Genomic DNA, 24,470 nt, shown 5'->3' with positions numbered 1-24,470 from the left:
CATTGCGCGAACAATGTCTAGTAAATGCCAGTTCTTGTGTTCAGCCACTTCATTCTGAGTTGGAGTACCAACGTAGCTAGTCTGATGTATAATCCCATGATCAACAAGGTATTTCTGAAACTGGCCCTCCATGTACTCTATTCCATTATCACTTCGAAGAATTTTCAGAGTAGCATTGAATTGTGTCTAAATCATCTTATGGAAGCGCTGAAAACAATTGAACACCTCACTCTTATGTTGCATCATATACATCCACGTTGTGTGTAATAATTAATGAAAGATATAAACCATCGTTTGCCAGAAATAGATGTTTGGCGAGATGGACCTCAAATTGTAACACCCTGCATTTTGAAGCAGTTGTTCCCTAGTATCAGGACCTAACTGGCACATGGAAATAGGTTGTTATCTTATGGATCACACATGTACAACAGTAGAAGGGAGAAATTGGCAGATTTAATAGTCAAGTAGGAGGGGTAAAATAGTTAAAATTTGTGGGAATGGCCCCCCCAAATGTTAGGTAATGTAAGACAGAGGATTAGTCAGCTGGAAGGCCAAATATAAGGCAACTGGCCAGCCAGGTTGGCTGGTAGAATACTGAAAAATTCGGTTTTCTTTGTGGGGCCCACTTCTCTACAGCATTGCTCCTTGCACTCCCACCATATGTAGGGGTCTATTTGAGGATTTTAACCCACCATTTACCTTAGTGGGTAGTGGGGCCTACATGGGGCCATGAGATGTTAAAGTTTTAGATTAATTTAAATCAAGTTATAGGGTCCAGCCAAACACCCCTAAGGTCTTATTTGGGCTGGCCTATAAATATTTTCTATCAGCCCTAATGCCTTATTTGTGCCATACAGTTACTGTTAGCTGCAAAGAAAAGAAGAAGGAAAATAGAAGAAGAAGAAAGGAGGAGAGAAGGGAAGAAGAAAGAAAGGAAGAGAGCTTTTGCACCTAGGACTGTTATTGAACAGTTCAGCCAATGGGTATGAAATTCTGCCATGTACAATTGCAAAATTTAAACTGGCTCATCTGAATTCATTATTAGGATTAGGGATTTCAGTCCAATAAGGACTTTAGTTAGATTCCTGTGCTCTAATCAGCTTCCCAGTAGAAGAATCCCCAAAATTTAATAAGGTTCTGAGACCCAATTGGCTTGAAACCATCTCTATAAATCCTAGAACAGAGGGATTTTAGCAATCGAGGTCAATTCCTGCAAATTGGTGGGGGAATTAGGTTGATTGTGGCTTGAATTCTGCAGTAGAACAAAATCAGAATTTCAATTGGATTAAAATTTGATTTTTGAAGGTGTTGATCAGAAATTCTTTTCAGAAAAATCAAGTATGGAGCTCAACTGGAGATAACATGGGACTTTGGTGACTGTAAACTGATCATTACAGTTCTAATTTGGTGTTTAAGAGGGGGAATTGATTCAATTGTGCCAAAACACCTAAATTTCCATCTAAATCCTGGAATTTCTGAAATTGGAATGTGTAGATACCCAGATTAGCTAATCTACTCCCAGAGGTGGGTCAGTATGCTTCCCACATAAGCATATAAGACTCTCTATACAAGGGCAGACTAATTAGGCTAGAAAGGGAATCAATTTCTAGGCTTACAGTGTACAACAGTAGCAGTGGCAGAATTGGATTCTGCGAAAAATGGGCTCTGGCATGCTCGATCGGCCAGCTGGTTGGGCCAGGCCATACCCGACAATTTGAGTTTTAGAACCCTATGTGGCTGTTGGTTGGGTCTGGGTACACGCTGTATAAGGGTGGGGGCCTATAGATATGTACTTAGTGAAACATAGCCCTGTAAAGAGGACCATGGTACAGATTTCAGAGCCTAAACCTGTCTCTAAATTGGCTTAGAGGACTCTGCCATAGTTAGGGAATGTACATATGGAGTGTAAGACCCTACCCCTTTACAGAAAGTAGTACAATGAGGAAGAAGACTACATTAGGAATCAGCCTAGTCAGCTAAGGTCTATGAAGTTGCCTCCGATGGGTGTCTGATGACCTCTGTACTATGTGGTTTGGTCTGTTTAGACAAATCAGAAACCCGAGATTGTGTGGATCAGGTCAGTGACCTATATAGAGAGCCAAGTTGGTTAAGTATGTAAGTTGTTGGGAGAAATGCTGGTCAGGAATCAGTGCCTCTGTCGGACTGTTGGTTTGGATTCCGGTAAGAGAATTTAAAAGGATTTTAGGAAGTTGGGTTATCCTTGGACAGTGAATACTAAAACTAACCTAAAATATTAATTGTTTAATTAGGCACCTAAGATACTCGGCAAAGATACGCGTGGACAGGAACTCAACGAAAAGGCATCAGATTCGGGTATCAAGGTTAGTGGGTGATTATTTTACTTTACAGAGTGTTTCTATTTACTTTTATGTTTTGAATGCTCATGTGTATGTGATGGAAACCATGTTTTGGGTTTATTTTATATAAAAATATATATAATGCACGTGTGGCATGATTTTACTGACTTTGATGTGATCGTGATTTTGTGGATGCGTAGTATTATAGTTGTGTGGTGATGGTTGTAACATTGACGGTTTGAGGGCCTCTTGAGGCATGGTGTGGCCGAGGTTCTTTTTGGTACTATGGGCTCAGAGGTCAGTATTGATGCTATGGATGTTATGGATGCATGTAGATGCATATGGTTAGGATCATATCCCAGTGCTATAACCCCTTGCCAATAAGGGGTATGGTATTGGCTAATCCGACTCGGTGGTAGGTCACGAAGGACTACTACTCTCGGATACGACGTACTATATCTTGAGAGGGCACAACATAGTATGACGTAGTGTACACATGACTGTTGGACAACATGGGAGACCGATGACGGTGTAAGATTCCAGGACCGTGGTTGTCAGGGGTTACTATCTAGGGGTTGGCCGGGGGACCGAGTTTTTTTCTGGGACTGGCTAACTCCTGGTTCCAACTAGCTTGTATCTCTGAGGCCCGACGTACTGCGAAGGGGATACCACCTACGTTGCTTAAACCACTTATACCCACATATTAAGGCTTAGTAACTAGAATGGATAGGCCATTTATTGGTAAGACTTGCAGAATGTCTTTTAAGAATATTACCCATATTTGGGTCATGTTTTGAAAAAGGATCTCCTCTCCCGTGACCTGAGTTATGGCCGGCGTGCCCCCTTGCCAGATTACTCCTCCCCCACCCACCCTGTCTCCCTCCTCCTCACCCCCTCCTCTTGGAGTGCCCTGGAACTCTCACTTTAAGTCCTCTCCCTCTGCACCTTCGAAATGTCTCCCTCTGTATTTTGTCCCTCCTGCTAACATTGATGGCTCCCGTGTGGCGGTATGCCCCAAGGGGATCCTTGACTTTAAGGCTTCCCGTTGGAATTGTTCTCTTCTGGGACAATTCCTGGGGAAATGACCCCCCTTCCATATAGTGAAGCTTTCCCTGTTGAAGCAATGGCATCCCATTGGAATGGTCGATGTCTTCCTTTTGGACCATGGGCTTTTCTTGTTCAGACTCTCGGATGAAAATGATCGTCTCAGATGTCTCGAAGGAGGGCCTTGGCTCGTCAGACGTTCTCCCATTTTCCTCAGACCTTGGCGCCGTCAACTTCTACTCAACCGAGTGGACTTCTCCACCATTCCAATTTGGGTCTCCCTTCCTAGGCTTCCTTTGCACTTTTGGTGTGAGGCTGGTCTGAGTGCGATAGGATCTGTCTTGGGTACTCCCATTTGTTCTGACGCTTAAACGAATAAAAAAGAAAGGCTAATTTATACCAGAATATGCATTGAGGTGGATGCAGCGGCAGAGCTTCCTCACTCCATCTCCATCCAGGATGGAGAAGATTTAGCCTTCCAGCAGCTGACCTCGTATGATTGGAAGCCCCCCCATGCACTGGTTCCAGAGTCTTTGGACATGATTCATTTTCTTGCCCTCGAATGCTGACCTTGGTGAGAGACGATGCCTTACATTCAGAGCTATTGGCATCTGCTAGCGATCGATTGATGATGTCCCAGAATCGATCTTGTCCTCCCCTTCGTCCTACGGTCAGAGGGAGAGGAAGGAGAGGGCGTGCTCGTATCCGCAGCCCCACTAGAACCACCGCCGCTACAGCTGCTTCCTCTGTCGACCATTGCCCTAATGTCCCTCCGGTGGTGGATAGGGCTTTACCCGATGGTTAAAATAGGTTTGCCATTTTGGCCGAAGTGTCGGGCTGCCTCGAAGAACCAACCCGGACTACTGAAGGCGATGTTGACGTGCGAGCTCCATCCCCTGTCGAATGAGATTTAGAGGATACCACCACCTCTTCTCAAACTTCTTCCTCCTCTGATGAAGACTCAGACCACTCTACTGGCTCGGAATTCGAAGAGGGATCCTTGGACACAGATGGAGACAACTCCAACTCTGCCTCTACTGCGTCTAAGCCTCCTTTCTTGAGGTCGCCATCACCGCCTTCCCCTTCAAGGAGGGATTTTCCCTCTTTTCTTGTGGCGAGAAAGGAGAGCTCAAATAGGCCTCTCGAGACACGTGCTACCCCCATTGATGCCTCGTCATCCTATGGCAAGGACTCCACTGGGCTGGCTCCTGTGGACCTTTATGAATTGGCTAGGCCCACTTCCCCCTTTGATGCGACCAGGCCCAACCCCCTCTATCACGATGAGGCCCTTATTCAGGCTAACCCCTTAATCTTACCCATATGCCTTCGGACTCTAGACCTTGATGAATCGGCTAGGCCCACTTCCCCCTTTGATGTGACCAGGCCCACCCCCCTCTATCACGATGAGGCCCTCATTCAAGCTAACCCCTTAATCTTACCCATATGCCTTCGTACTCTATGGCTCAGGCCCATATCCAACACCAGACCCAGAATTCTCATACTATTCTTACGATATTTTCAGACTCGGGCTTGGATCCTCCGACCCAATCTGGGCTATCTTCTTCGCCCAACTGCCTTATCGTCCACCCTAAACCAAAGAAAAAAGGTCACCGCCCTACTTCCTCCAAAGTTGGTGGCACTCAAGCTGATCCTTGCTGCATCATCCAGCAAGCTCGCCCCTCTGCTACTCCTCGTCCTTATCAGAGAAGTAAGTCCCGCCCAGTGCTGGAAGTTTGTGACACCCCTGTGGTGAAGTCGTTGCCCCCGCCCAACTGTTCCTAATGTCCCAAGGCCTAATCTGGAATACCAGGGCCTGAACTCCCCTTCTAAGCACTCTGCCGTGCGAGCCCTTATTAAAGAACTAAGATCCTCCTTTTGCTACCTACTTGAAACCCATGTCAAGGATTCGTCCATGGCCAAAATTGTCTCCTTTGTTGCCCCTGGTTGGCTTTTCCTTTCAAACCACTCCTCCCACCCCAATGGTCGTATTTGTTTCTTGTGGGACAATTCCAAGCTGAATGTCACTCTTCTCTCTTCCACCTCCCAATACCTCCATCTTTCTATTTCTGACCCTGTAAACAGGTCCTCCTTTTTCCTTACTGCCGTTTATGCTTCCAATAGGGCGACTGATCGGGAAATCCTCTGGAATGACATTAGACGCATTGCAAATCAATTAGGCCCCCTCTCTTGGGGGATATGTGGGGACTTCAATATAGTCAGGTACACCCATGGGAAGCAAGGAGGGGGAGAGATTGACATATCCAGTGTTGAAGCCCTAAATGCATGCATTGAAGACATTTCTGTAAATGACCTCAGATGGTCTGGAAATAAATTTACTTGGAATAACAAAAGATCGGGGCAGACCCGTATTGCCTGCAAGCTTGATAGAATCCCTGTCAATGAGGCCTGGCTTTCCAATTTCCCTTCCTCCCATGCAACCTTTGAGAACCCAAATATTTCCGACCATAGCCCCCATTTATCTTTCCATCCACCCCTACACCTCCTTTGGCCCAAAACCCTTCAAATTTTTTGACATGTGGACCTCCCATCCAGATTACCCCTCCATTGTGAAAGAGGCTTGGCAGAAACCAGTTAATGCATTCTCCACCCCTCTTTTAGCCTTGGCCAGAAAGCTGAAGAATGTCAAGCTTACCCTCAAAGCTTGGAATACTAACTCCTTCGGGAACATTTCTTCTCAAGTTAATGTTTGCAGGAACAATCTCTCATCCATTCAGATTCAGTTGCAGTTTGACCCTCTAAATCACTCTTTGGCTGAAGAAGAGAAAGCTGAATTTGCAAACCTCTCAACCCTCTTGGCCCAAGAAGAGAGCTTCCTTAAGCAGAAATCCAGAATTAATTGGGTGGGCTAGGTGATACAAATACAGATTATTTCCATAAGTCTGTGAAAGCTAGAAACAATTTCAACTCAATTCTCACGCTAACTACTTCTGAAGGAATTCAGGTTCACAAAGTTGATGAGATAAAAAGTGAGGCGGTTGGCTACTTCAAGAACTTATTAAACCCGGCTTCAACTTCTGGCTCTTATATTCCAAATGGCATGTTGGATAAATCCATCATTGGGGCTATGTCTGATATGGTTTTGACTATCCCTACTGATGAAGAGATTCAAGCTTCTATCCTTTCCCACAAGGCTAATAAAGCCTTAGGCCTAGACAGATTCAGTTTGAGATTTTTTTCCTCTTCTTGTGACCTTATCAAAGAGGACGTAATCAACGTAGTTAAAAGTTTCTTCTTCAATCCAAGTCAGATCAAAGGAATTAGCCATACTTTTCTCTACCTCATCCCTAAGAAAGAGGGGGCTGATACTATAATAGATTTCAGGCCTATATCTCTTTATTCAATCTTCTTTACAAGTTCATTGCCAAGATCCTTGCAAACAGACTTAAGCTGGTGGTTGACTCCTTGGTCAATAATAACCAATCGGCCTTTATTCTAGGGAGGAGCATAGGGGACAATATTATTCTGTGTCATCTGTCATGAAATTGTTAGAGGGTTTGAAAGGAAGTCGCACTCTTCAGCCACCCTTATGAAAATTGATACCCACAAGGCCTTTGACTCTCTTAGATGGGACTATATTATCTCGGTCCTTAACAGCATAGGATTCCCTCCTAACTTCTCCAACTGGATTCACCATTGCATTGCCTTCCCTCAGTTCTCGGTCCTGGTGAATGGTAGCCTGACGGGATTCTTCTCTTCAATAGGTATCAGACAGGGATGCCCCCTCTCTCCTTACATCTGCTTAGGTATGGAAGTCCTCTTTAGAAGTCTGCATGTGGCCACGGATCAGAAGCTTATTTCTGCCATTCCCAAGTGTAAAGATTTGAAGCTTACCCACCCCACCCTTGTAGATGATTTGATGATATTCTCCAAAGCGGATACTTCTTCCATTCAGAGCATTATGGGTTGCCTAAACCAGTTTGTTGCCTTGTCTGGCCTCAGAATAAATTTGGCCAAGTCCCTCCTATTCTTAGCAGGGGTTCTTGATGTGGACAAATCATCTTTGGTCCTTCAAATTGGATTCACCTTAGGGAGGCTCCCTGTGAAGTATCTTGGTCTCCCTCTCATCCCGGCCAGGCTAACTGCTCATCACTGTTCTCTTATGCTTGACCTCATCAGGAAGCGTCTCCAACTATAGAAAGGAAAACTATTGTCCTTTGTTGGAAGGCTTGTGCTAATCAGATCTATGCTACAGGCTTCCTACATTTGCTGGTCCGGTATATATGGCCTCCCGGAATCTATTATCTCTAAGATTGAATCCATTTTTGCTACCTTTCTTTGGAAAGGAGTGAGTGTACCAGATTCCTTCGCCCCTATAGCTAGGCTGCCACTTACCTCCCCAAGTCTAAAGGAGGCTTAGAGTTGAGGAGGATCAAAGATGTCAATCTTGTTGGCATCATCAAATTGGCTTGGAAGATTGTTTCTAAATAGAAGAGTATATGGGTTGACTGGGTCTATTCGAGCCTCCTCAAGTTAGACTCCTTTTGGATGGCCAAAATCCCTGTTAATGCTTCTTGGGTTTGGAAAAAGATCATGGGAATCAGGCATACTATCTCTCCTGCCATCTCATCCCAGATCAAAGATGGAACCAGCACTCTCCTATGGCTCAACTCTTGGCACCCCAAAGGCATTCTCTTCCATTCTATTAGTGCCAAAAGTATTTACAACTCGGGCTTATCTAAGTTTGCTCTAGTATCAGATATCATAACTTTGGGCAACTAGTCCCCTCCGAGTCAATCTATGTCCCAGCATGCGGACATATGAAACTCCCTGCCTCCTATTCAGCCATCTCTTAGGCAAGAGCAAGATTCCATTCTTTGGCTGTCGGCTGCCTCTAAGCTCTTCTCTTTTAAGGCTTCTTGGGAATTTGTCAGGATGCATAGGCCAGTCTCTCCTTGGCACAAACTCGTATGGTTCCCTCGTCACATCCCCCGCCAGAGCTTCACAGCCTGGAGAGTCTTCACCAACTCCTTGCCCACGAATACTATGCTCATCCTCAGAGGCATCCAGGTTGACCCTATGTGCATCTTTTGTGGTAATGAGCCGGAAGATATCGAGCATCTCTTCTTTGCCTGCCCCATCTCCAACTCCATATGGAAGTGGGTCCTCTCCAAATGCTAGCCAACAAACAGATCTATTCTTCCTTTCCATAGGGAATGGATCTGGATGGATATGACTTACCAGGGAAAAATAATTTGTGATCTTGTGGGAAAACTTGCCTTTTGCGCCACCATCAATCAGATCTGGATGGAGAGAAATCATAGGAAATGGACCTCCAATTCTCGCTCTTTGGATAAGATTTGGAGCTCCATCTCTTTTGATATCAAAGGAAAAATCTCTCGGATCTCTACCCTTTGTAACCCTACCCCTAGGAATTGTCATATTGTAAACTCCTGGGAGCTGCCCAGCTCCATCATCAGGGATGCCCCTCATCTTTAAGATATTATAATCTCCTCTCCCCCCTTTCCTTCTCGGGATTGTATGTTCCTTTCTCTTTGGTAATGAATTATTTATTCACCCAAAAAAAACTATAATGGATATTTATAAATAAAATGGATCATGTGGCTGTGCATCTTTGGATATTACTATAAGTGTGTTGGCATCATGATGTTGTGTGTGTGATTGCATGCTCACCCCTCACTGGGCTTGTGAAGCTCACCCCTCGTGGATTTATGTTTTTAGATGGTGGAACTTGAGCTAGAGAGGATCGAGACTCTGCAATGGTTGTGAGGTTGTGTCAATGAGACATGTGGTGGAGGATTGGGATTTCCTTTACTTTAAGGTTGAGTTATTATGCTTGTAAGATGTGATTATATTATGGTAATTGTGAGTTATAATTCAATTGTGTCTATAATTATCATTTATCATTTAGATTGGTCACCATAGGTTATGCAAAATATAAATTATCCCTTATATACGTACTCTGATTTGGTAAAAGATTTTGTACTGTGTAAGTTCATCTCTACATTAGATCCTGGTGGTTCATGCTGACTGGTACGGTAAGGTATCCAGTGCCGCATACCTTGGTCTAACGTGAGGCTGGATGTGACAAGATGATATCATAGCAATATAGTTATAAACTTCACAGGATACAATGTCTTAGGTTGGTGGTGATCAATTAGGGTTGGATTAAAACTCTCCAGATTGGTGCATAAATCTTAGAGACAATTGGGAGTAGTATAGGAGCAAAAGCTGGAAACATACATAATTTATAAAAATATCATAAGTCATTCACTTTGATTGTCTTACAGTACAACTAACACAAAGAAACATCAGATAGAAGAAGAGAGAAAAAAATAAATAACAATGATAATAATAATAATAAAATAATAAAAAAAACATTGGAAGTGAAACACAGGGAACATAAACACTTAAGAACTAAGCCTAATACTGATCTAGGTCAGTCAAAAAGTCAAAATTCAGAAAGAGAGTAGGTTATCCGTCATCGCTGGGGTTGTTAGCTGGTAGAGGCTGATGACTACTGCGGAGGCTGGTATAGTGGAGGTCTGAACTCTGGTGGAACGCATAGGAACTCCACCATACCTTACACAAAGGTCTTTAGAGTGGTGACCCTGGAACCAAAAGTGTCTAGCTTGTAGGTGAGTCGGGTGTCCATAGAGACGACATTATAATGCATTTGAGAGAATCCTCTCGAGATATAGTCCATCAGCTCTCGCATGTCAAGATCACTTATGGAAGTAGAAGGTGTAAAGGAACCCACAATGAAAAATGAGGGAGGAGTAAGAAAAGTAATAGGATCGAATTTCACGACAGATAGAGGTGGAGAAAATTTACCTCAAGGTAGTTAGAATGGATCCTGAGATATTTCCTATGGTATATCCCAGAGTGACTAGTATGAGGGATCTCCTCAGATGGTATATGCCTAGGAATATCTCCCACATTCCCATGTGGTAGGTTCCCATCTAACTCATCCCCCTCATCTCCATCTCCCCCATCAACTCCCATGCCCATATCTTCAATGTCTATGTCCATTTCCTGGTCACCTCCATCCATAGGCTCATGAGTTGGATCAGCAACTGGTGGATCAACAGTTGGTGCCTCATCATCATTATCTGCCTGCTGGTGTAAGTCCATCTCCTCCAGAATAGACCTATCAAATGGAGTAGGTGTAGTCTTCTTCACCTTGCTATCTAAGCAAATTCTGAACTGTCGGAATATTTTGGTCAAGGTCTTTCCATGAGTAAATGACCATCTCTTGGAGGAATGATGTGGTGTACCATATGTCTCATCATCAAATAAGGTAAGCTGATCCGCTCACCCACATATAGGCAAAAAGTTGTATATGCCTGCATCAAGTATACCTCACTGAAGTGACCACAAATAGGTAGTATAGTACACTATCCTGCACAACACTCTTAGTATAGGTCGCCAGTTCGCAATCAAGGTCCAGTTTGCCTCTCCCCCTGCTACTACCACTTTCCGCACAATGTCATGCTTAATGTTAGTGAAGTAGCTCTGGAAGCTCCTATGAGGACAGTAAGTTTTGTTGCCCTCATGAGACACCAATGGCCTGACCAAATTCTGTTGTGGTCAAGGTGATGTCTGTGCCACCCACCCTACTGTTGGTATGGTACTTTCCACCCCTAATATACTTTCCACTGAGGTTGTAATAGAAAGCTCTTACAAGTCTAGGATACACATCTTCCTCTACCTTGAGTATGGCTTCCCAACCTAAAGCGTCAAATTTTTCTGGACACTGAAAATTTGAAGATCCACTGTGATAATAGGTTTTTCAACAGCAATGGGACGGGAAGAGAAGCTGCCCTAATTTGCTTGGTCAGTTGGAGTGCAAAACCAAATGGGCCATTTAACCAATCAAGACGGTAGCAACCATGCTACGTGTAAATCTTGGTGAAGGCATATTAAACTACACATAAAAAACACCAAGAACATGTAAATGCAGCAAATTAATGAAAGGAATTGTAAGAAACTGTAAGAAATTGCAAGAAATGAAACCTAGATTACCATATTCCCTAAAAATGGAAATTTACCATGAAAGTGGTGAAAAAGGGAAGAATGCACTTACCAATGATGATGTATGGAGGTGGAAACACGAGAAAATAGCCGGGAAAGTGTTAGAATGAAGTATTGCGGTAGATCAGTGAAGAAGCTCGCTACAATTGGATTTCTGAAATGAAGATTGGAGCTCTCGGGTAGAATTTTTATGTCTACAGTTAGGTGAACCGGCCAGTTTGTCGTGGTCCTTAACCTGCCGGTTGTGCAAATTTTGCTCAGTAAGCTCTGAAATTTTTATGGTGTAATATGTGCAGTTTAAGTTTTGTTTTAAGATCATAAATTTGGAATTTTAAGGTGCATGAGTGAGATGTGTGATAGGCATGGAAGAGACGTACGGTTTCAGTTTGAGAACATAAATTCGAACGGGGAAATGTGTGTGGATGATAATTTGAATGCAATTGAGGATTTGTTGATTTAGCTGATCAAGATGGGCTTTTGGCAGATATGTGATTGCAGTCAAGATAAGTTTTGATTTATTTTAAGATAAAAATACTAAGTATGAAATGTTAAATTATCAAAATCTATCTTTAGTATTGTATGATGTCAGCATTGATTACGTTGAATTCAGTTGTGATATTGTACTTAAATAATTACTTAAAGCCCAAAACATGTTGTGCCTTCGGGTTTTTTCTCGACTGATTAAATGGTTAGGCTCTTTAAGGATTCAGATTTGGGTTCTTACTGTTCCTACATGATTAAATAATACGAACATTAGGATAGCCTAGTGGTGGTAGCTTCGGTTTGTGGAGCCGGCACCCAGGGGAGGAGGTCGTGGGATCGAACCCTGTCGTACGCATTGTGTGAGTGTGTATGTGTGTGTGTGTTTTCTTATTTATTCTATATGCACCCGTGGATTGCCTAGATGGTTAGGGTGAACTAGGGATTGTGTGGATTAGGCGCACGGTCTTAGGTTCGATTCCCCATCTGTGCATCTGCGATTTAAATATGTGGGGGAATAGGAATGTGATCTTAATGTAATTAACAGAGTAAGGTTTTAAAGGATTGGAGATACTTTTGGATTTGCATGTGTGAATTTGAGAATGAATTCTGTAGATGAGATGAAAATTTAAGGTATATAAATAAGAATGTTGAACAAAAACAAAGGGATGCTATGAGTTATTTCAAATTTTTGGAAGTTTAGGGTGGCAGCATATAATTGCATTGCCAAGAAAATTATTGGATCAAATTGCATAGAATTTTGAAAATGCATAATAAATAAAGAAAGGGATATGTATGACAGTGGATGGAAATTAACTGTCTGATTTGAGGATAGATGTATACGGATGTGAGGATATGATATGATCTAGATGATAAACTGATTTTGAATTTGTGGAGGAATAATAAACTGAGTTATGATATTTGAAGATATTTTCAAGTTTTCTCGCTTAGATCCGGGAATACTTTGGTGGATGACAGGGGATTAAGTATATTGACCAGACTTAGCAATATGGAGAAAGGAAGAAGAAATGTACAGAACCTTAGAAAATTCTGAGATTTATGACGGATAGTTTGAGCATCGCACTATAAAGAATTATTGGAATTCCAATGGTTCTAGTGAAAAATGAGGTGATTAATGGTCTAAAAGGAGACCGACGTAAATTGACTAGGATATTAAGCAGATATATGTAAGTGGTTCTCTTAGTTATGTATAAGGAAGTATGTTAGTAACCCTTGGAATTAAAGATCCCAATTCTGATATAGACAACCAAGAAGAGACTGGAATTTGGAAAGTTATTAAGAAGAAAAGAAAGTGGTATCCTTGGGGACTCTGTAATCCACACTGAGATTTGGTGTGGGTTTGGATAGTAACACAATATACCTGTAGAATGGAAACAAAAATGATACTGAATTATGCAGTAAAGAAGTAAAGAGTTAAGTTTGCGAAATATAGTATCCAAGTGATTTTCCTTACATCTGAAGTGCTAAGGGAGAACTGGAAGAAACTAGTATAGCTGGAAGAGAGGTTACAGTGCTCGGCTAAAATTTTCTGGTACTACCTAGTCATGTAGCCGTGTTATAAGTGAACCTAATAAAGATACAAATTAGAGGTTAAGAGTGGTATTGAAGTATTGGAATGGATCCTTGGTGACGAACAGTTTCGCAAATTTCGAGGACGAAATTTTTGTAAGGGGGGGGGAATTGTAACATCCTGAATTTTGTAGCAGTTGTTTCCGAGTGTCAGGACCTAACCGGCACATGGGAAATAGGCTGTTATCTTATGGATCACACATGTACAACAGTAGAAGGGAGAAATTGGCAAATTTAATAGTCAAGTAGGAGGGGTAAAATAGTCGAAATTTGTGGGAATGGCCCCACACATGCCAGGTAATGTAAGACAGAGGATTAGTGTGCTGGAAGGCCAAAAATAAGGCAACCAACCAGACAGTTTGGCTGGTAGAATACTGAAAAATTAGGTTTTTTTTGTGGGGCCCACTTCTCTGCAGCATTGCTCCTTGCACTCCTACCATGTGTAGGGGTCTATTTGAGGATTGCAACCCGCCATTTACCTTAGTGGGCAGTGGGGCCTACATGGGGTTATGAGATGTTAAAGTTTTAGATTAATTTAAATCAAGTTATAGGGTCCAGCCAAACACCCCTAAGGTCTCATTTGGGCTGGCCTATAAATATTTTCTATCAGCCCTAATGCCTCATTTGTGCCATACGGTTACTGTTAGCAGCAAAGAAAAGAAGAAGGAAAAGAGAAAAAGAAGAAAGGAGGAGAGAAGGGAAGAATAAAGAAAGGATGAGGGCTTCTGCACTTAGGGCTGTTATTGAACAGTTCGGCCAACAGGTATGAAATTCTGCCATGTACAATTGCAGAATTTAAACTGGTTCATCTGAATTCATAATTAGGATTAGGGATTTCAGTCCAATAAGGACTGTAATCAGATTCCTGTGCTCTAATAAGCTCCCCAGTAGAAGAATCCCTAAAATTTAATAGGTTCTGAGACCTAATTGCCTTGAAACCATCTCTGTAAACCCTAGAATTGGGGATTTTAGCAATCAGGGTCAATTCCTGCAAATTGATGAGGCAATTAGGCTGATTGTGGCTTGAATTTTGCAGTAGAATAAAATCAGAATTTAGATTGGATTAAAATTTGATTTTTGAAGGTGTTGATTAGAAATTCTTTTCAGAAAAATCAAGTATGGAGCTCAATTGGAGATAGGATGGGACTTTGGTGACTGTAACCTGACCATTACAGTTATAATTTGGTGTTTAAGAGGGGGAATTGATTCAATTGTGCTAAAACACCTAAATTCCCATCTAAATCCTGGAATTTCTGAAATTGGAATGTGTAGATACGTAGATTAGCTAATCTACTCCCAGAGGTGGGTCAATATGCTTCTCATATAAGCATATAAGACTCTCCATACAAGGGCATACCAATTAGGCTAGAAAGGGAATCAATTTCTGGGCTTACACTGTATAGTAGTAGCAGTGGTAGAATTGGATTCTTCAGAAAATGGGCTCTGGCATGCTCGATCGGCTAGCTGGTTGGGCCAGGTCATACCTGCCAATTTGAATTTTAGAGCCCTATATGGTTGTTGGTTGGGTTTGGGTGCACGCTGTACAAGGGTGGGGCCTACAGATATGTACTAAGTGAAACTTAGCCCTGTAAAGATGACTATGGTACGGATTCCAGAGCCTTAACCTTTCACTAAATTGGCTGAGAGGACTTTGCCATAGTCAGGGAATGTACATAAGGAGTGCAAGACCTTACCCCTTTACAGAAAGTAGTATATTGAGGAAGAAGACTGCATTGGGAATCAGCCTAGTAAGCTGAGGTCTATGATAACCCACAAGTTGCCTCCGATGGGCGTCTGATGACCTCTGTACTATGTGGTTTGGTCTGTTTAGAGAAATAGGAAACTCGAGATTGTGTGGATCAGGTCAGTGACCTATATAGGGGTTAGAGAGCCAAGTTAGTTAAGTATGTAAGTTGTTGGGAGAAATGCTGCTTAGGAATCATGGCCTTTGTCTGACTGTTGGTTTGGATTCCGGTAAGAGAATTTAATAGGATTTTAGGAAGTTGGGCTGTCCTTGGATAGTGAATACTAAAACTAACCTAAAATATTAATTTTTTAATTAGGCACCTAAGATACTAAGCAAAGATACCCGTGGACGGGAACTCAACAAAAAGGCATCAGATTTGGGTATCAAGGTGAGTGGGTGATTGTTTTACTTTACGGAGTGTTTCTATTTATTTTTATGTTCTGAATGCTCATATGTATGTGATGGAAACCATAATTTGGATTTATTTTGTATAAAAATATATATAATGCACATGTGGCATGATTTTACCGACTTTGATGTGATTGTGGTTTTCTGGATGTATAGAATTATAGTTGTGGTGATGGTTGTAACATTGACGGTCTGAGGCACAGTGTGGCCAAGGTTCTTTCCGATACCGTGGGCTCAGAGGTCAGTCTTACAGCTGTGGCCACAGATGTGTGTATGGATGCTATGAATGCTATGGATGCATGAGATGCATGTGGTTAGGATCACATCCTAATGTCATAACCCCTTGCCAATATGGGGTAAGGTATTGGTTAATCCCACTCGATGCTAAGTCACGGAGGACTATTACGCCGGGATATGACGTACTGTAGCCTAAGAGGGCACAGCATGGTACGACGTACTATACACATGACTGTCGGACAGCATGGGAGACCGATGATGGTGTGGGATTCCGGGACCATGGTTGTCAGGGGTTACTATCTAGGGGTTGGCTGGGGGACCAAGGTTCTTTTCGGGACTGGTTGACTCCTGTTTGCAACTAGCTTGTATCTCTAAGGCCCGACGTACTAGGAAGGGGATACCACCTACGTTCTTATAGCACCTATACCCATATATTGAGACTTAGGAACTAGAATGGATATTTATAAATAAAATGGATCATGTGGCTGTGCATCTGTGGATATTACTGTGATTGTGTTGGCATTATGATGTTATGTGTGTGTGATTGCATGCTCACCCGTCACTGGGCTTGTGAAGCTCACCCCTTGTGGATTTATGTTTTTAGATGTTGGAACTTGAACTAGGATTTCCTTTGCTTTAAGGTTTAATTATTATGCTTGTAAGATGTGATTATATTATAGTAATTGTGAGTTATAATTCAATTGTGTCTATAATTCTTATTTATCATGTAGATTGATCATCGTGGGTTATGTAAAATATAAATTATCCCTTATATGCGTACTCTGATTTGGTAGAAGATTTTGTTCTTGTGTAAGTTCATCTCTATGTTAGATCCTGGTGGTTCAGGCTAACTGGTATGGTAAGGTATATAGTGCCGCATACCTTAGTCTAATGTTAGGCAGGGTGTGACACAAATATTAGAGTGAACCAAATGGAAAATTAAAGAACTTCTATTTAATGGAAAATAATTGGAACCAGTTTGTTTAGCCAAAGTATAAGCTTTGCAAAAAAGAAATCCCTTATATTACTTAACTAATTGCGGAAATAAAAGAGATAATGTCCCAAGTGGAGGGTTTCCTAAAAAACAATTCCGTTGTTGCAGATTAGAGGAAACAGAGTGTAGCTGCTGAGGAGTAGTAGAAACCGTATCTGTTGGGAGACAATCATCATCAAGCAAATAGACCACCCTGCACCTTACCACATCCAATCATCTTCCCCGATACCAAATCCTGAAATATGTAGTGGGAAGGAAAAAGGTTACTTTATAGTTTAAATCCCTAGTAAGGCTACAAACAGATAGCTGGTTAGTAGTGAAATTAGGGATATGTAAAACTGAATTTAATGTGTGAGAAGAACACTGAATAGATTCCTTTCCAAAGATTGAAGATAGAGTACCATTTGCGACCCTAACTTTCTCTATGCCTGAGGTCGGTAGATACTGGTGAATAATGTTGGAAGAACCGGTCATATGATCATGATCAGTGGTGCCAGAATCAATGATCCAAGGATTGGAGACTACCCATACACAATGACCTGCAGACTACGGATGTATAGTGACCACTAAACAAGATACCTAAATGGGAAAAGTTGGAACCTCAAGGGATTGAATAGGCAGGAGCTGGTGAATTGGAAGCCTTAAGTATACGCCTGAAAGCCTAGAATTCCTCCTAGGAGAGACCAGTATCATAGATTGTGTGTCAACAGTTTCAGCCTAATGAGCCTTGTTCTTGGATTTACCAGAGCACGCTTGGCTTCAAAATCAGCTGGTTTCCCAAGAAGTTTCCAACATGCTGCTTCGGTATGGTATCGCTTGTTACAGTGTTCACAATTCACCACCTCCTTAGTAGTGTCACTAGTATCGACCACTCCCTCAGAAGTAGTGGAACCAGTCTGTAGGCCTGATTTCTTAGTAGTGGGAGGATGAAGTATAGAGTTACGATGGCACTCCTCCATGTGAACCATGGAAAAGGCTTGTTCCAGAGTAGGGAAGGGAGATCTGCTATGTACCTGGACACGAATCTGATCATACTCAACATTCAAACCGGCCAAAAAATCATACACCCTAATTTTGTCCACATGTTTTATTAGAAGCAATGTCTTCAGCACTGGAAGGATAATAGTCTGCGAAGTGATCAAGTTCATACCACAAAGTTCAAAGTTCAGTATAATACTTGGCCACAGAGAGGAACTGTTGAGTAGTGGTACGAACTTTCTTGTGAAGATCAAATACCTAAGCATTATTCCTTATTTTCCCGTAGGTTTCCTTGGCAGCAACACAGATCTGAGAAACAATTTCTAGCAACAAGAATTCTTTAGAAATAGACTGATGAACAGAGTTGATCATAAATGACAATACCGGAGAGTCATTGCTGATCCATTTGCATTGAGGGGTACTCTCTTCAGAGGGTTTCTTTAATTTTCCTGTGATACTTCTAATGAGACCTCTGCTAGCAATAGTGAGATAGGTAGTTCTGGGCCTAATGAGATAATTAGTTTCGTCCAATTTCATAGAGCAAGCACCAAAAGGTATATATTCATTGCGACCTTTCCCATCAAATTCTGAGGTTGTAGTAGTTACTTCAAACATGATGGTACTAGGGAGAAATCGACAATGGGGAGGAGAAATACCAGAACTTCAAAATCAGCCGTCAGAAACAGCCTAAACTTGGATTGAATTGCCTTGTAAAGGTAATAAAGGACTCCTCCAAAAATTGTCTGATTTTAAAGAAGAATTGGTGAGATAGGAAAATTAAGGTTTTGGGAGAAAACCTTAAATCTTCAAGAAGATGAGGATCACACACACAACCTTGGTAGATAGGGCCACATGGTTGGTCAAACTCCTTTGTAGGGGTGAGAAAGGTCTCTTCCAAATCTCAACTGATTCTAACGGAGGGAACCCAAAAATCAATGGGATTAGCGTTTTGGGAGAAACCCTAATTTTTGGGAAATCGCAAGTGAAGATGGGCTTCGATCTTGCAAGTACTAGTGAGTCCTTCTAGGTTGCTGTACTTAATCTTCAATATATGGAGATCTGTTTTTAGAATTAGAAAGAAACAAACTCCAAGAAGGGAAGAATAAAAAATCCCAGAGAGGGGAAGAACCCTAATCAATTCTTGCAAGGTTTTGGGGTTTAAAACATTGAGCTCTTGCTCATCTCACTCATTTTACATTCAAATATTAGTTTTGGGAATTACATATTCCTCCCTTAGGGAGGTGAAAAGAGAAATAAGGAAAATAAGAAAAATTACATGTAAGGACAACTTGAGATAAAACAGTTCCTAATGTACCCCTAATACACATGTTCTAACTCCCCCTCAAGCTGGAGAATAAACATCATGCATTCCCAGCTTGCATAAATTGGTACTGAACTGGTGGGAAATGAGTCCTTTAGTGAAGATATCCGCCAATTGATCACCTGTCCTCACAAAGGGTGTGCAAATATTACCATAATCAAATCTCCTTAATGAAATGCCAGTCTGCTTCAATGTGCTTTGTTCTATCATGTTGTACTGGGTTGTGAGCAATACTTATTGCTGTTTTGTTGTCACAGTAGAGTCTCATAGGTCCTTCAGTATCATACCCCAACTCGAGGACCAACCGATGCAACGAAGTGAGCTCACAAACAGTATGAGCCATTGCTCTGTACTCAGTCTCTGCATATGATCTGGCTACAATCGGCTTTTTCTTACTTCTCCATGTAACCAAGTTGCCACCCACGAATGTGCAATAACCAGATGTAGATCTCTTATCAGAAATGGATCCAGCCCAATCAACATCGGAATAGCCTTCAATCTTCATGTGATTGTTCTTGGCATACAAAAGTCCTTTTCCTGGAGAGGACTTCAAGTATCTGAGGATACAAAACACAGCATCCAAGTGTCCACTTTTGGGTGCATGCATAAACTGGCTCACAACTCCCACTGCATAAGAAATGTTTGGGTGAGTTAGAGACAAATAAATCAGCTTCCCCACTAGCCTCTGGTATTTCCCTACATCAACAAAGGAAGGGCCATAATCCTTTCCTAGCTTATGATTCTGGTCAATAGGAGAACTTGCTGGTTTGCATCCCAGCATTCCTGTTTCCTTCAACAGATCTAGAACAAATTTTCTTTGGCATACATTGGTTCCCTTCTTAGATCTTGACACTTCAATACCCAAGAAATATTTCAAGTGTCTTAGATCCTTGATCTCAAACTGTTTGGCCAAATATGCTTTCAGCCTAGTTATCTCCTCATCATCATCACCAGTCACTACAATATCATCAACATACACAATCAGGGCTGTGATGGTGCCATTACCTCTCCGGGTAAATAATTTATGATCTGCTTGACTCTGGGAGTATCCAATTTTTAGAATGGCCTGTCTGAACTTCTCAAACCAAGCCTTTGGTGACTGCTTCAAACCATAAAGTGTCTTTTTTAGGAGAAACACCTTCCCATCGGCTCCTGAAAACTTGAAGCCAGGAGGGGGCTGCATAGACACTTCCTCCTCTAAATCTCCATGGAGGAAGGCATTCTTCACATCTAACTGATATAGGGGCCAATCTCTATTTGCTATCACAGATAAAAGAACTCTTATAGAGTTATGTTTGGCCACAGGAGCAAAGGTCTCCTAATAGTCAATCCCATATACTTGACTATACCCTTTGGCACCAATTTTGCTTTGTACCTCTCAATAGCACCATCTGATCGGTACTTGACCGTGTAGACCCATCTGCATCTAACTAGGATTCTCCCCTTGGGAAGGATAACCAGTTTCCAGGTACAGTTCTTCTCAAGAGCCATTATTTCTTCTGACATGGCTTGTTTTCACCTAGGGTCTGACATGGCCTCAGTAATAGTTTTGGGGATGGAAGCAGAGGAAAGAGCAGCTGTAAAAGCAACCCCTGTAGGAGAGAGAGCATCATAGGAAACAAACTGGGCTATAGGATTAGTATAACCTCTCTTACCCTTATGAACAGCAATAGGAAGATCCAACTCCAAATGAGGGGAGGAGATGTTACCTGACTTAAGAGGAGAAAGATCAGGATGTGGAGACAAAGGGGACTCTTGGCAGGTCTTCTTCATCCTTCTTGTGTACACAATAACAGGAGCCTTCTCTGTACACAGTTCATCCGCAGTAGCAACATCATCCACCTCTTTATGCTTACCAATATCAAATGAAAAAAAAGTAAGAGGCAATGGGGTAAGAAATGGAATGGCATCAGCAGTCTCTTTATTTCCATTCTCCCCCTGAAGAGGATGCTGATGAGGTGCAAAGTAAGGGACAGACTCAAGAAAGGTGACATCTTTGGAAAGAAATCACCTGCGAGATGAAGCGTGATAACACTTGTAGCCTTTGGTGGTGGAAGAATACCTAAGGAAAAGACATTTTAGAGCCTTGGGATCGAGTTTAGTGCGGGAGGATTTGTTAACATGCACATAACAAACACAACCAAACACCTTTGGAGGAAGAGTTAAAGCAGGAGACTGAGGAGATAAGAGTGCAATTGGGTTTTGAGACCTAAGAATCTTTATAGGCATGCAATTAATAAGGAAAGCTGCAGCAAGAACAGCTTCAGACCAAAAATTTTTAGGCACATGCATACCAAATAAAAGACTTCTACTAACTTCTTACAAATAACGATTTTTCCTCTCAGCTACCCCATTCTGTTGGGGTGTATCAACATAAGCAAGCTGGTGGATAATACCCTTGTTAGTAAGAAAGTCTTGTAAACCACCATACATGTACTCCCCCCCTTTATCAGACCGGACAATTTTGATCCTAGTTTCAAACTGGGTATGGACCATTTGATAGAAGTTTTTGAAGGCATCATAAACATCACTCTTATGTTTCATAAGAATGGTCCAAGTACAACGAGAAAAATCATCCACAAAAGAAACAAAATAGCGATGGAAAAATAGGGAGGTAGTGGGGCAAGGTCCCCAAACATCAGTATGCATAATATGAATAGGAACAATACATGAGTAGAAGAAAAAGATGTAAACAAATAAAGTAATTGTTTCCTCATAACAATAAAAGATGGATGTCCCAAACGCTGATGCCAAAGCATCACAAAGTCTGTAAAGCTAGTATCACTACGACCACATGCATAGGACTGTGGTGTAGGCAAAAAAGGTAACCGCGGCCCAAGACGGTATAGGCCGCCCTCCTCACGTCCACTGCCAATAATCCTCTTCGTCCCCAAATCCTAAAAAAGATAATAAAAAGGAAAAAAATGTGACAATAATTCAGGGTTTTAGTTAAAGTGCTCACAGACAATAGGTTCAAGGTAAGGTTAGGGGCATAAAGAACAGAAGCAAGTGAAATGGAAGAAGTAATGGGGATACTGCCTTTACCAGAGATAGAGGAGAAAGTACCATCAGCTACTCGAACTTTGTCCTTACCAGAGCAAATGGAGTAGGAGTCATAGTAATGGGACGTACCGGTCATGTGGTCAGTGGCACTAGAGTCAATGACCCACGACGGAGTTGTGGAAGGTGCAAAGGTGGTGACATGCATAGCAGAAGCTGAGGCATCTTGTGAGGTAGATGGGCTATCAAGCTGAGACATGAACCGGCGAAGCACTACAATATCATCCCTAAAGAAGGGGCTGGTATCTGCCTGTGAGGAGTCTCTAGTATCAATCCTGTCATAGTAGCATGGGCTGTAGCCCCTCCTCTACGGCCACCACGTGTGCCAGTAGATCCACCATATGTACTAGGACGGCCATGAAGAACCCAACACCTATCTCGAGTATATCCAGGTTTCCCACAATGGTCACATTGGCGTCTGTCCCTGTCATCTCCACGGGAAGTCCCTTGACCTCAACCGCCTCCACGCCATTCTCTGTGAGAAGTGGAGAGCAGAGCGCTCAAGTGAAGATGTAGAATCCATGGCACCTCTCCTGGTTTCCTCACTCATAAGGTAGCTACACACCTCATCAAGTGTAGGTAGGGGTGACCGGCCCAAAATCTATATCCGGATCTGATCATATTCTGAATTCAACCCACCTAGACGCTCTTTTTCAAGAGATCTATAGACCTTGGCTTCGTCATCAGGATTGGTCAAATGAAGATCTCGATAATGGTCATACTCCTCCCAGAGTCCTATAATAGTGTTATAGTAGTCAGAAATGGACTTAGTCCCTTGCTTTATGGAGAGTGCCTGTTGAAGAAGCTTGTAGACCTTCACAGAGTCACCTACCCTGTCATAGGTCCTAGAGACACTATCCCAAATATCCTTGGCAGTTTCCTTCCGTATAAATCTCCTATCTATCTCAGGTTTCATGGAGAAAAGTAGCCAAGTCATAACAGTGGAGTTTGTCGTTTCCCATTTTTGAAACCCAGGGTCTACGACAGCAGGAGCCTTTATAGGCCCAATAATATATCCTAACTTCCCTCTACTCCGCAGGGATAGCTTCATAGAATGCAACCAATCCAAGTAGTTGGTACTATCCAACTTCACAAGAGAAATCTGGGTGTTAGGATTGTCAAAAACAATCGAACTGGGGTAGGTACTACTCGACCCACCCGATGTAGCTTCCAAAGGTTCCATGAGATCAGACATAATGTAAGGATGTCCCTAAACAACACTCCAAGGGGGAATCCTAAGCAAAGGGGAACACCAACCCCAAAAGGTCTTCTTCTCGGAACTCAAAAACAAAAACAGCAAGCTAGTAACCCATAGAGACTTGAGGCAAAGCCAATAAAAAAACACTTCAACTATGGAGCATCATCCAACAGCCACATACAAGCATCATACGAGAGGGAGCATCTAGCAAACGCAGCCAAAGCACAATCTACCATCCATTTCAGACCATAAAACCTGAAAAAAAAGAAACCAGGCGATGCCTGGCAGCACATAGAGAGTGGAGTAGAACTCCAACAGCACACAAAATCAGGGAGCGACGCTTGGGGAGTCAAATATAGACCCCTGGGCGATTCTAGTGAGCTATTCCACTCTCCCAACCCAGCATGGATGAGAGAGAAAAAAAGAATCGAACTAGGCAGGGGCGGTAATGCTATGGAGAGATTTTTCTCTCTTTGTGAGCTCCAAACTGTCTTTGTAGCCTTCAAATCTCCCTCCAAGTGTCTTCAACGCGTTTTAACAACTCCATTAGGCTTTTTTGTATACCTTTTTACATAGTATAGCCTCTAATCGACCCCTCTTTCTTTTAGGGTTCCAAGAGAGACTTAAAGAATGAAACTAGAAGGGATTGGTCGATATGCAAACCTTTGTACTGCTCTGATACCAAGTTAGAAATAAGAAGCATCAAGGTTAGAGATGAGGAAAGAAGATGGAGGAAATGAAGGAAAAAGAAGGAGAGAAGAAGAGAGAAGAGGAGTTACGGTGGGAGCAAAATTGTGAATGAGCTCTTGCTCATCTCACCCATATTACATTCAAATATTAGTTTTGGGAGAGAAATAAGGAAAATAAGGAAAATTACATGTAAGGACAACTTGAGATAAAACAGTTCCTAATGTACCCCTAATACACATGTTCTAACAAATAAGAGGAGAAAAGAAGGCTGAAAACCCTATGTCAGAGAATTAGGCTCTGATACCATGTTAACAGCATGAATAGGGAGACTGCTTGAATGATCTAATTGATCACACAAGCCCTTTATTTATAATAAGCAAAGAACATAAAAA

At 42.1% G+C, this 24,470-nt stretch overlaps 1 protein-coding gene across 6 annotated transcripts in view; it reads left to right on the top strand.

Annotated features, from left to right (window-relative positions):
- The window catches only part of LOC122086484 (DAR GTPase 2, mitochondrial), a 55,189-nt gene that overhangs the window by 19,478 nt on the left and 11,241 nt on the right, over window positions 1-24,470 (top strand). For 2 of the 6 annotated variants that reach the window (XM_042655296.1, XM_042655300.1), the window contains exons 3-4: window positions 2,271-2,342; window positions 15,509-15,580. The exons of 2 other annotated variants lie outside the window; for them this stretch is intronic. In XM_042655296.1, the coding sequence (XP_042511230.1) occupies window positions 2,271-2,342; window positions 15,509-15,580 (144 nt within the window). The remainder of the gene's footprint in view (window positions 1-2,270; window positions 2,343-15,508; window positions 15,581-24,470) is intronic. 2 more of the 6 variants (XM_042655298.1, XM_042655297.1) reach the window with 2 other exon arrangements.

This window comes from Macadamia integrifolia, chromosome 8, assembly GCF_013358625.1.
Source record: "Macadamia integrifolia cultivar HAES 741 chromosome 8, SCU_Mint_v3, whole genome shotgun sequence".
Taxonomy (NCBI): domain Eukaryota; kingdom Viridiplantae; phylum Streptophyta; class Magnoliopsida; order Proteales; family Proteaceae; genus Macadamia; species Macadamia integrifolia.
This window is presented reverse-complemented; position numbering and strand designations above follow the sequence as displayed.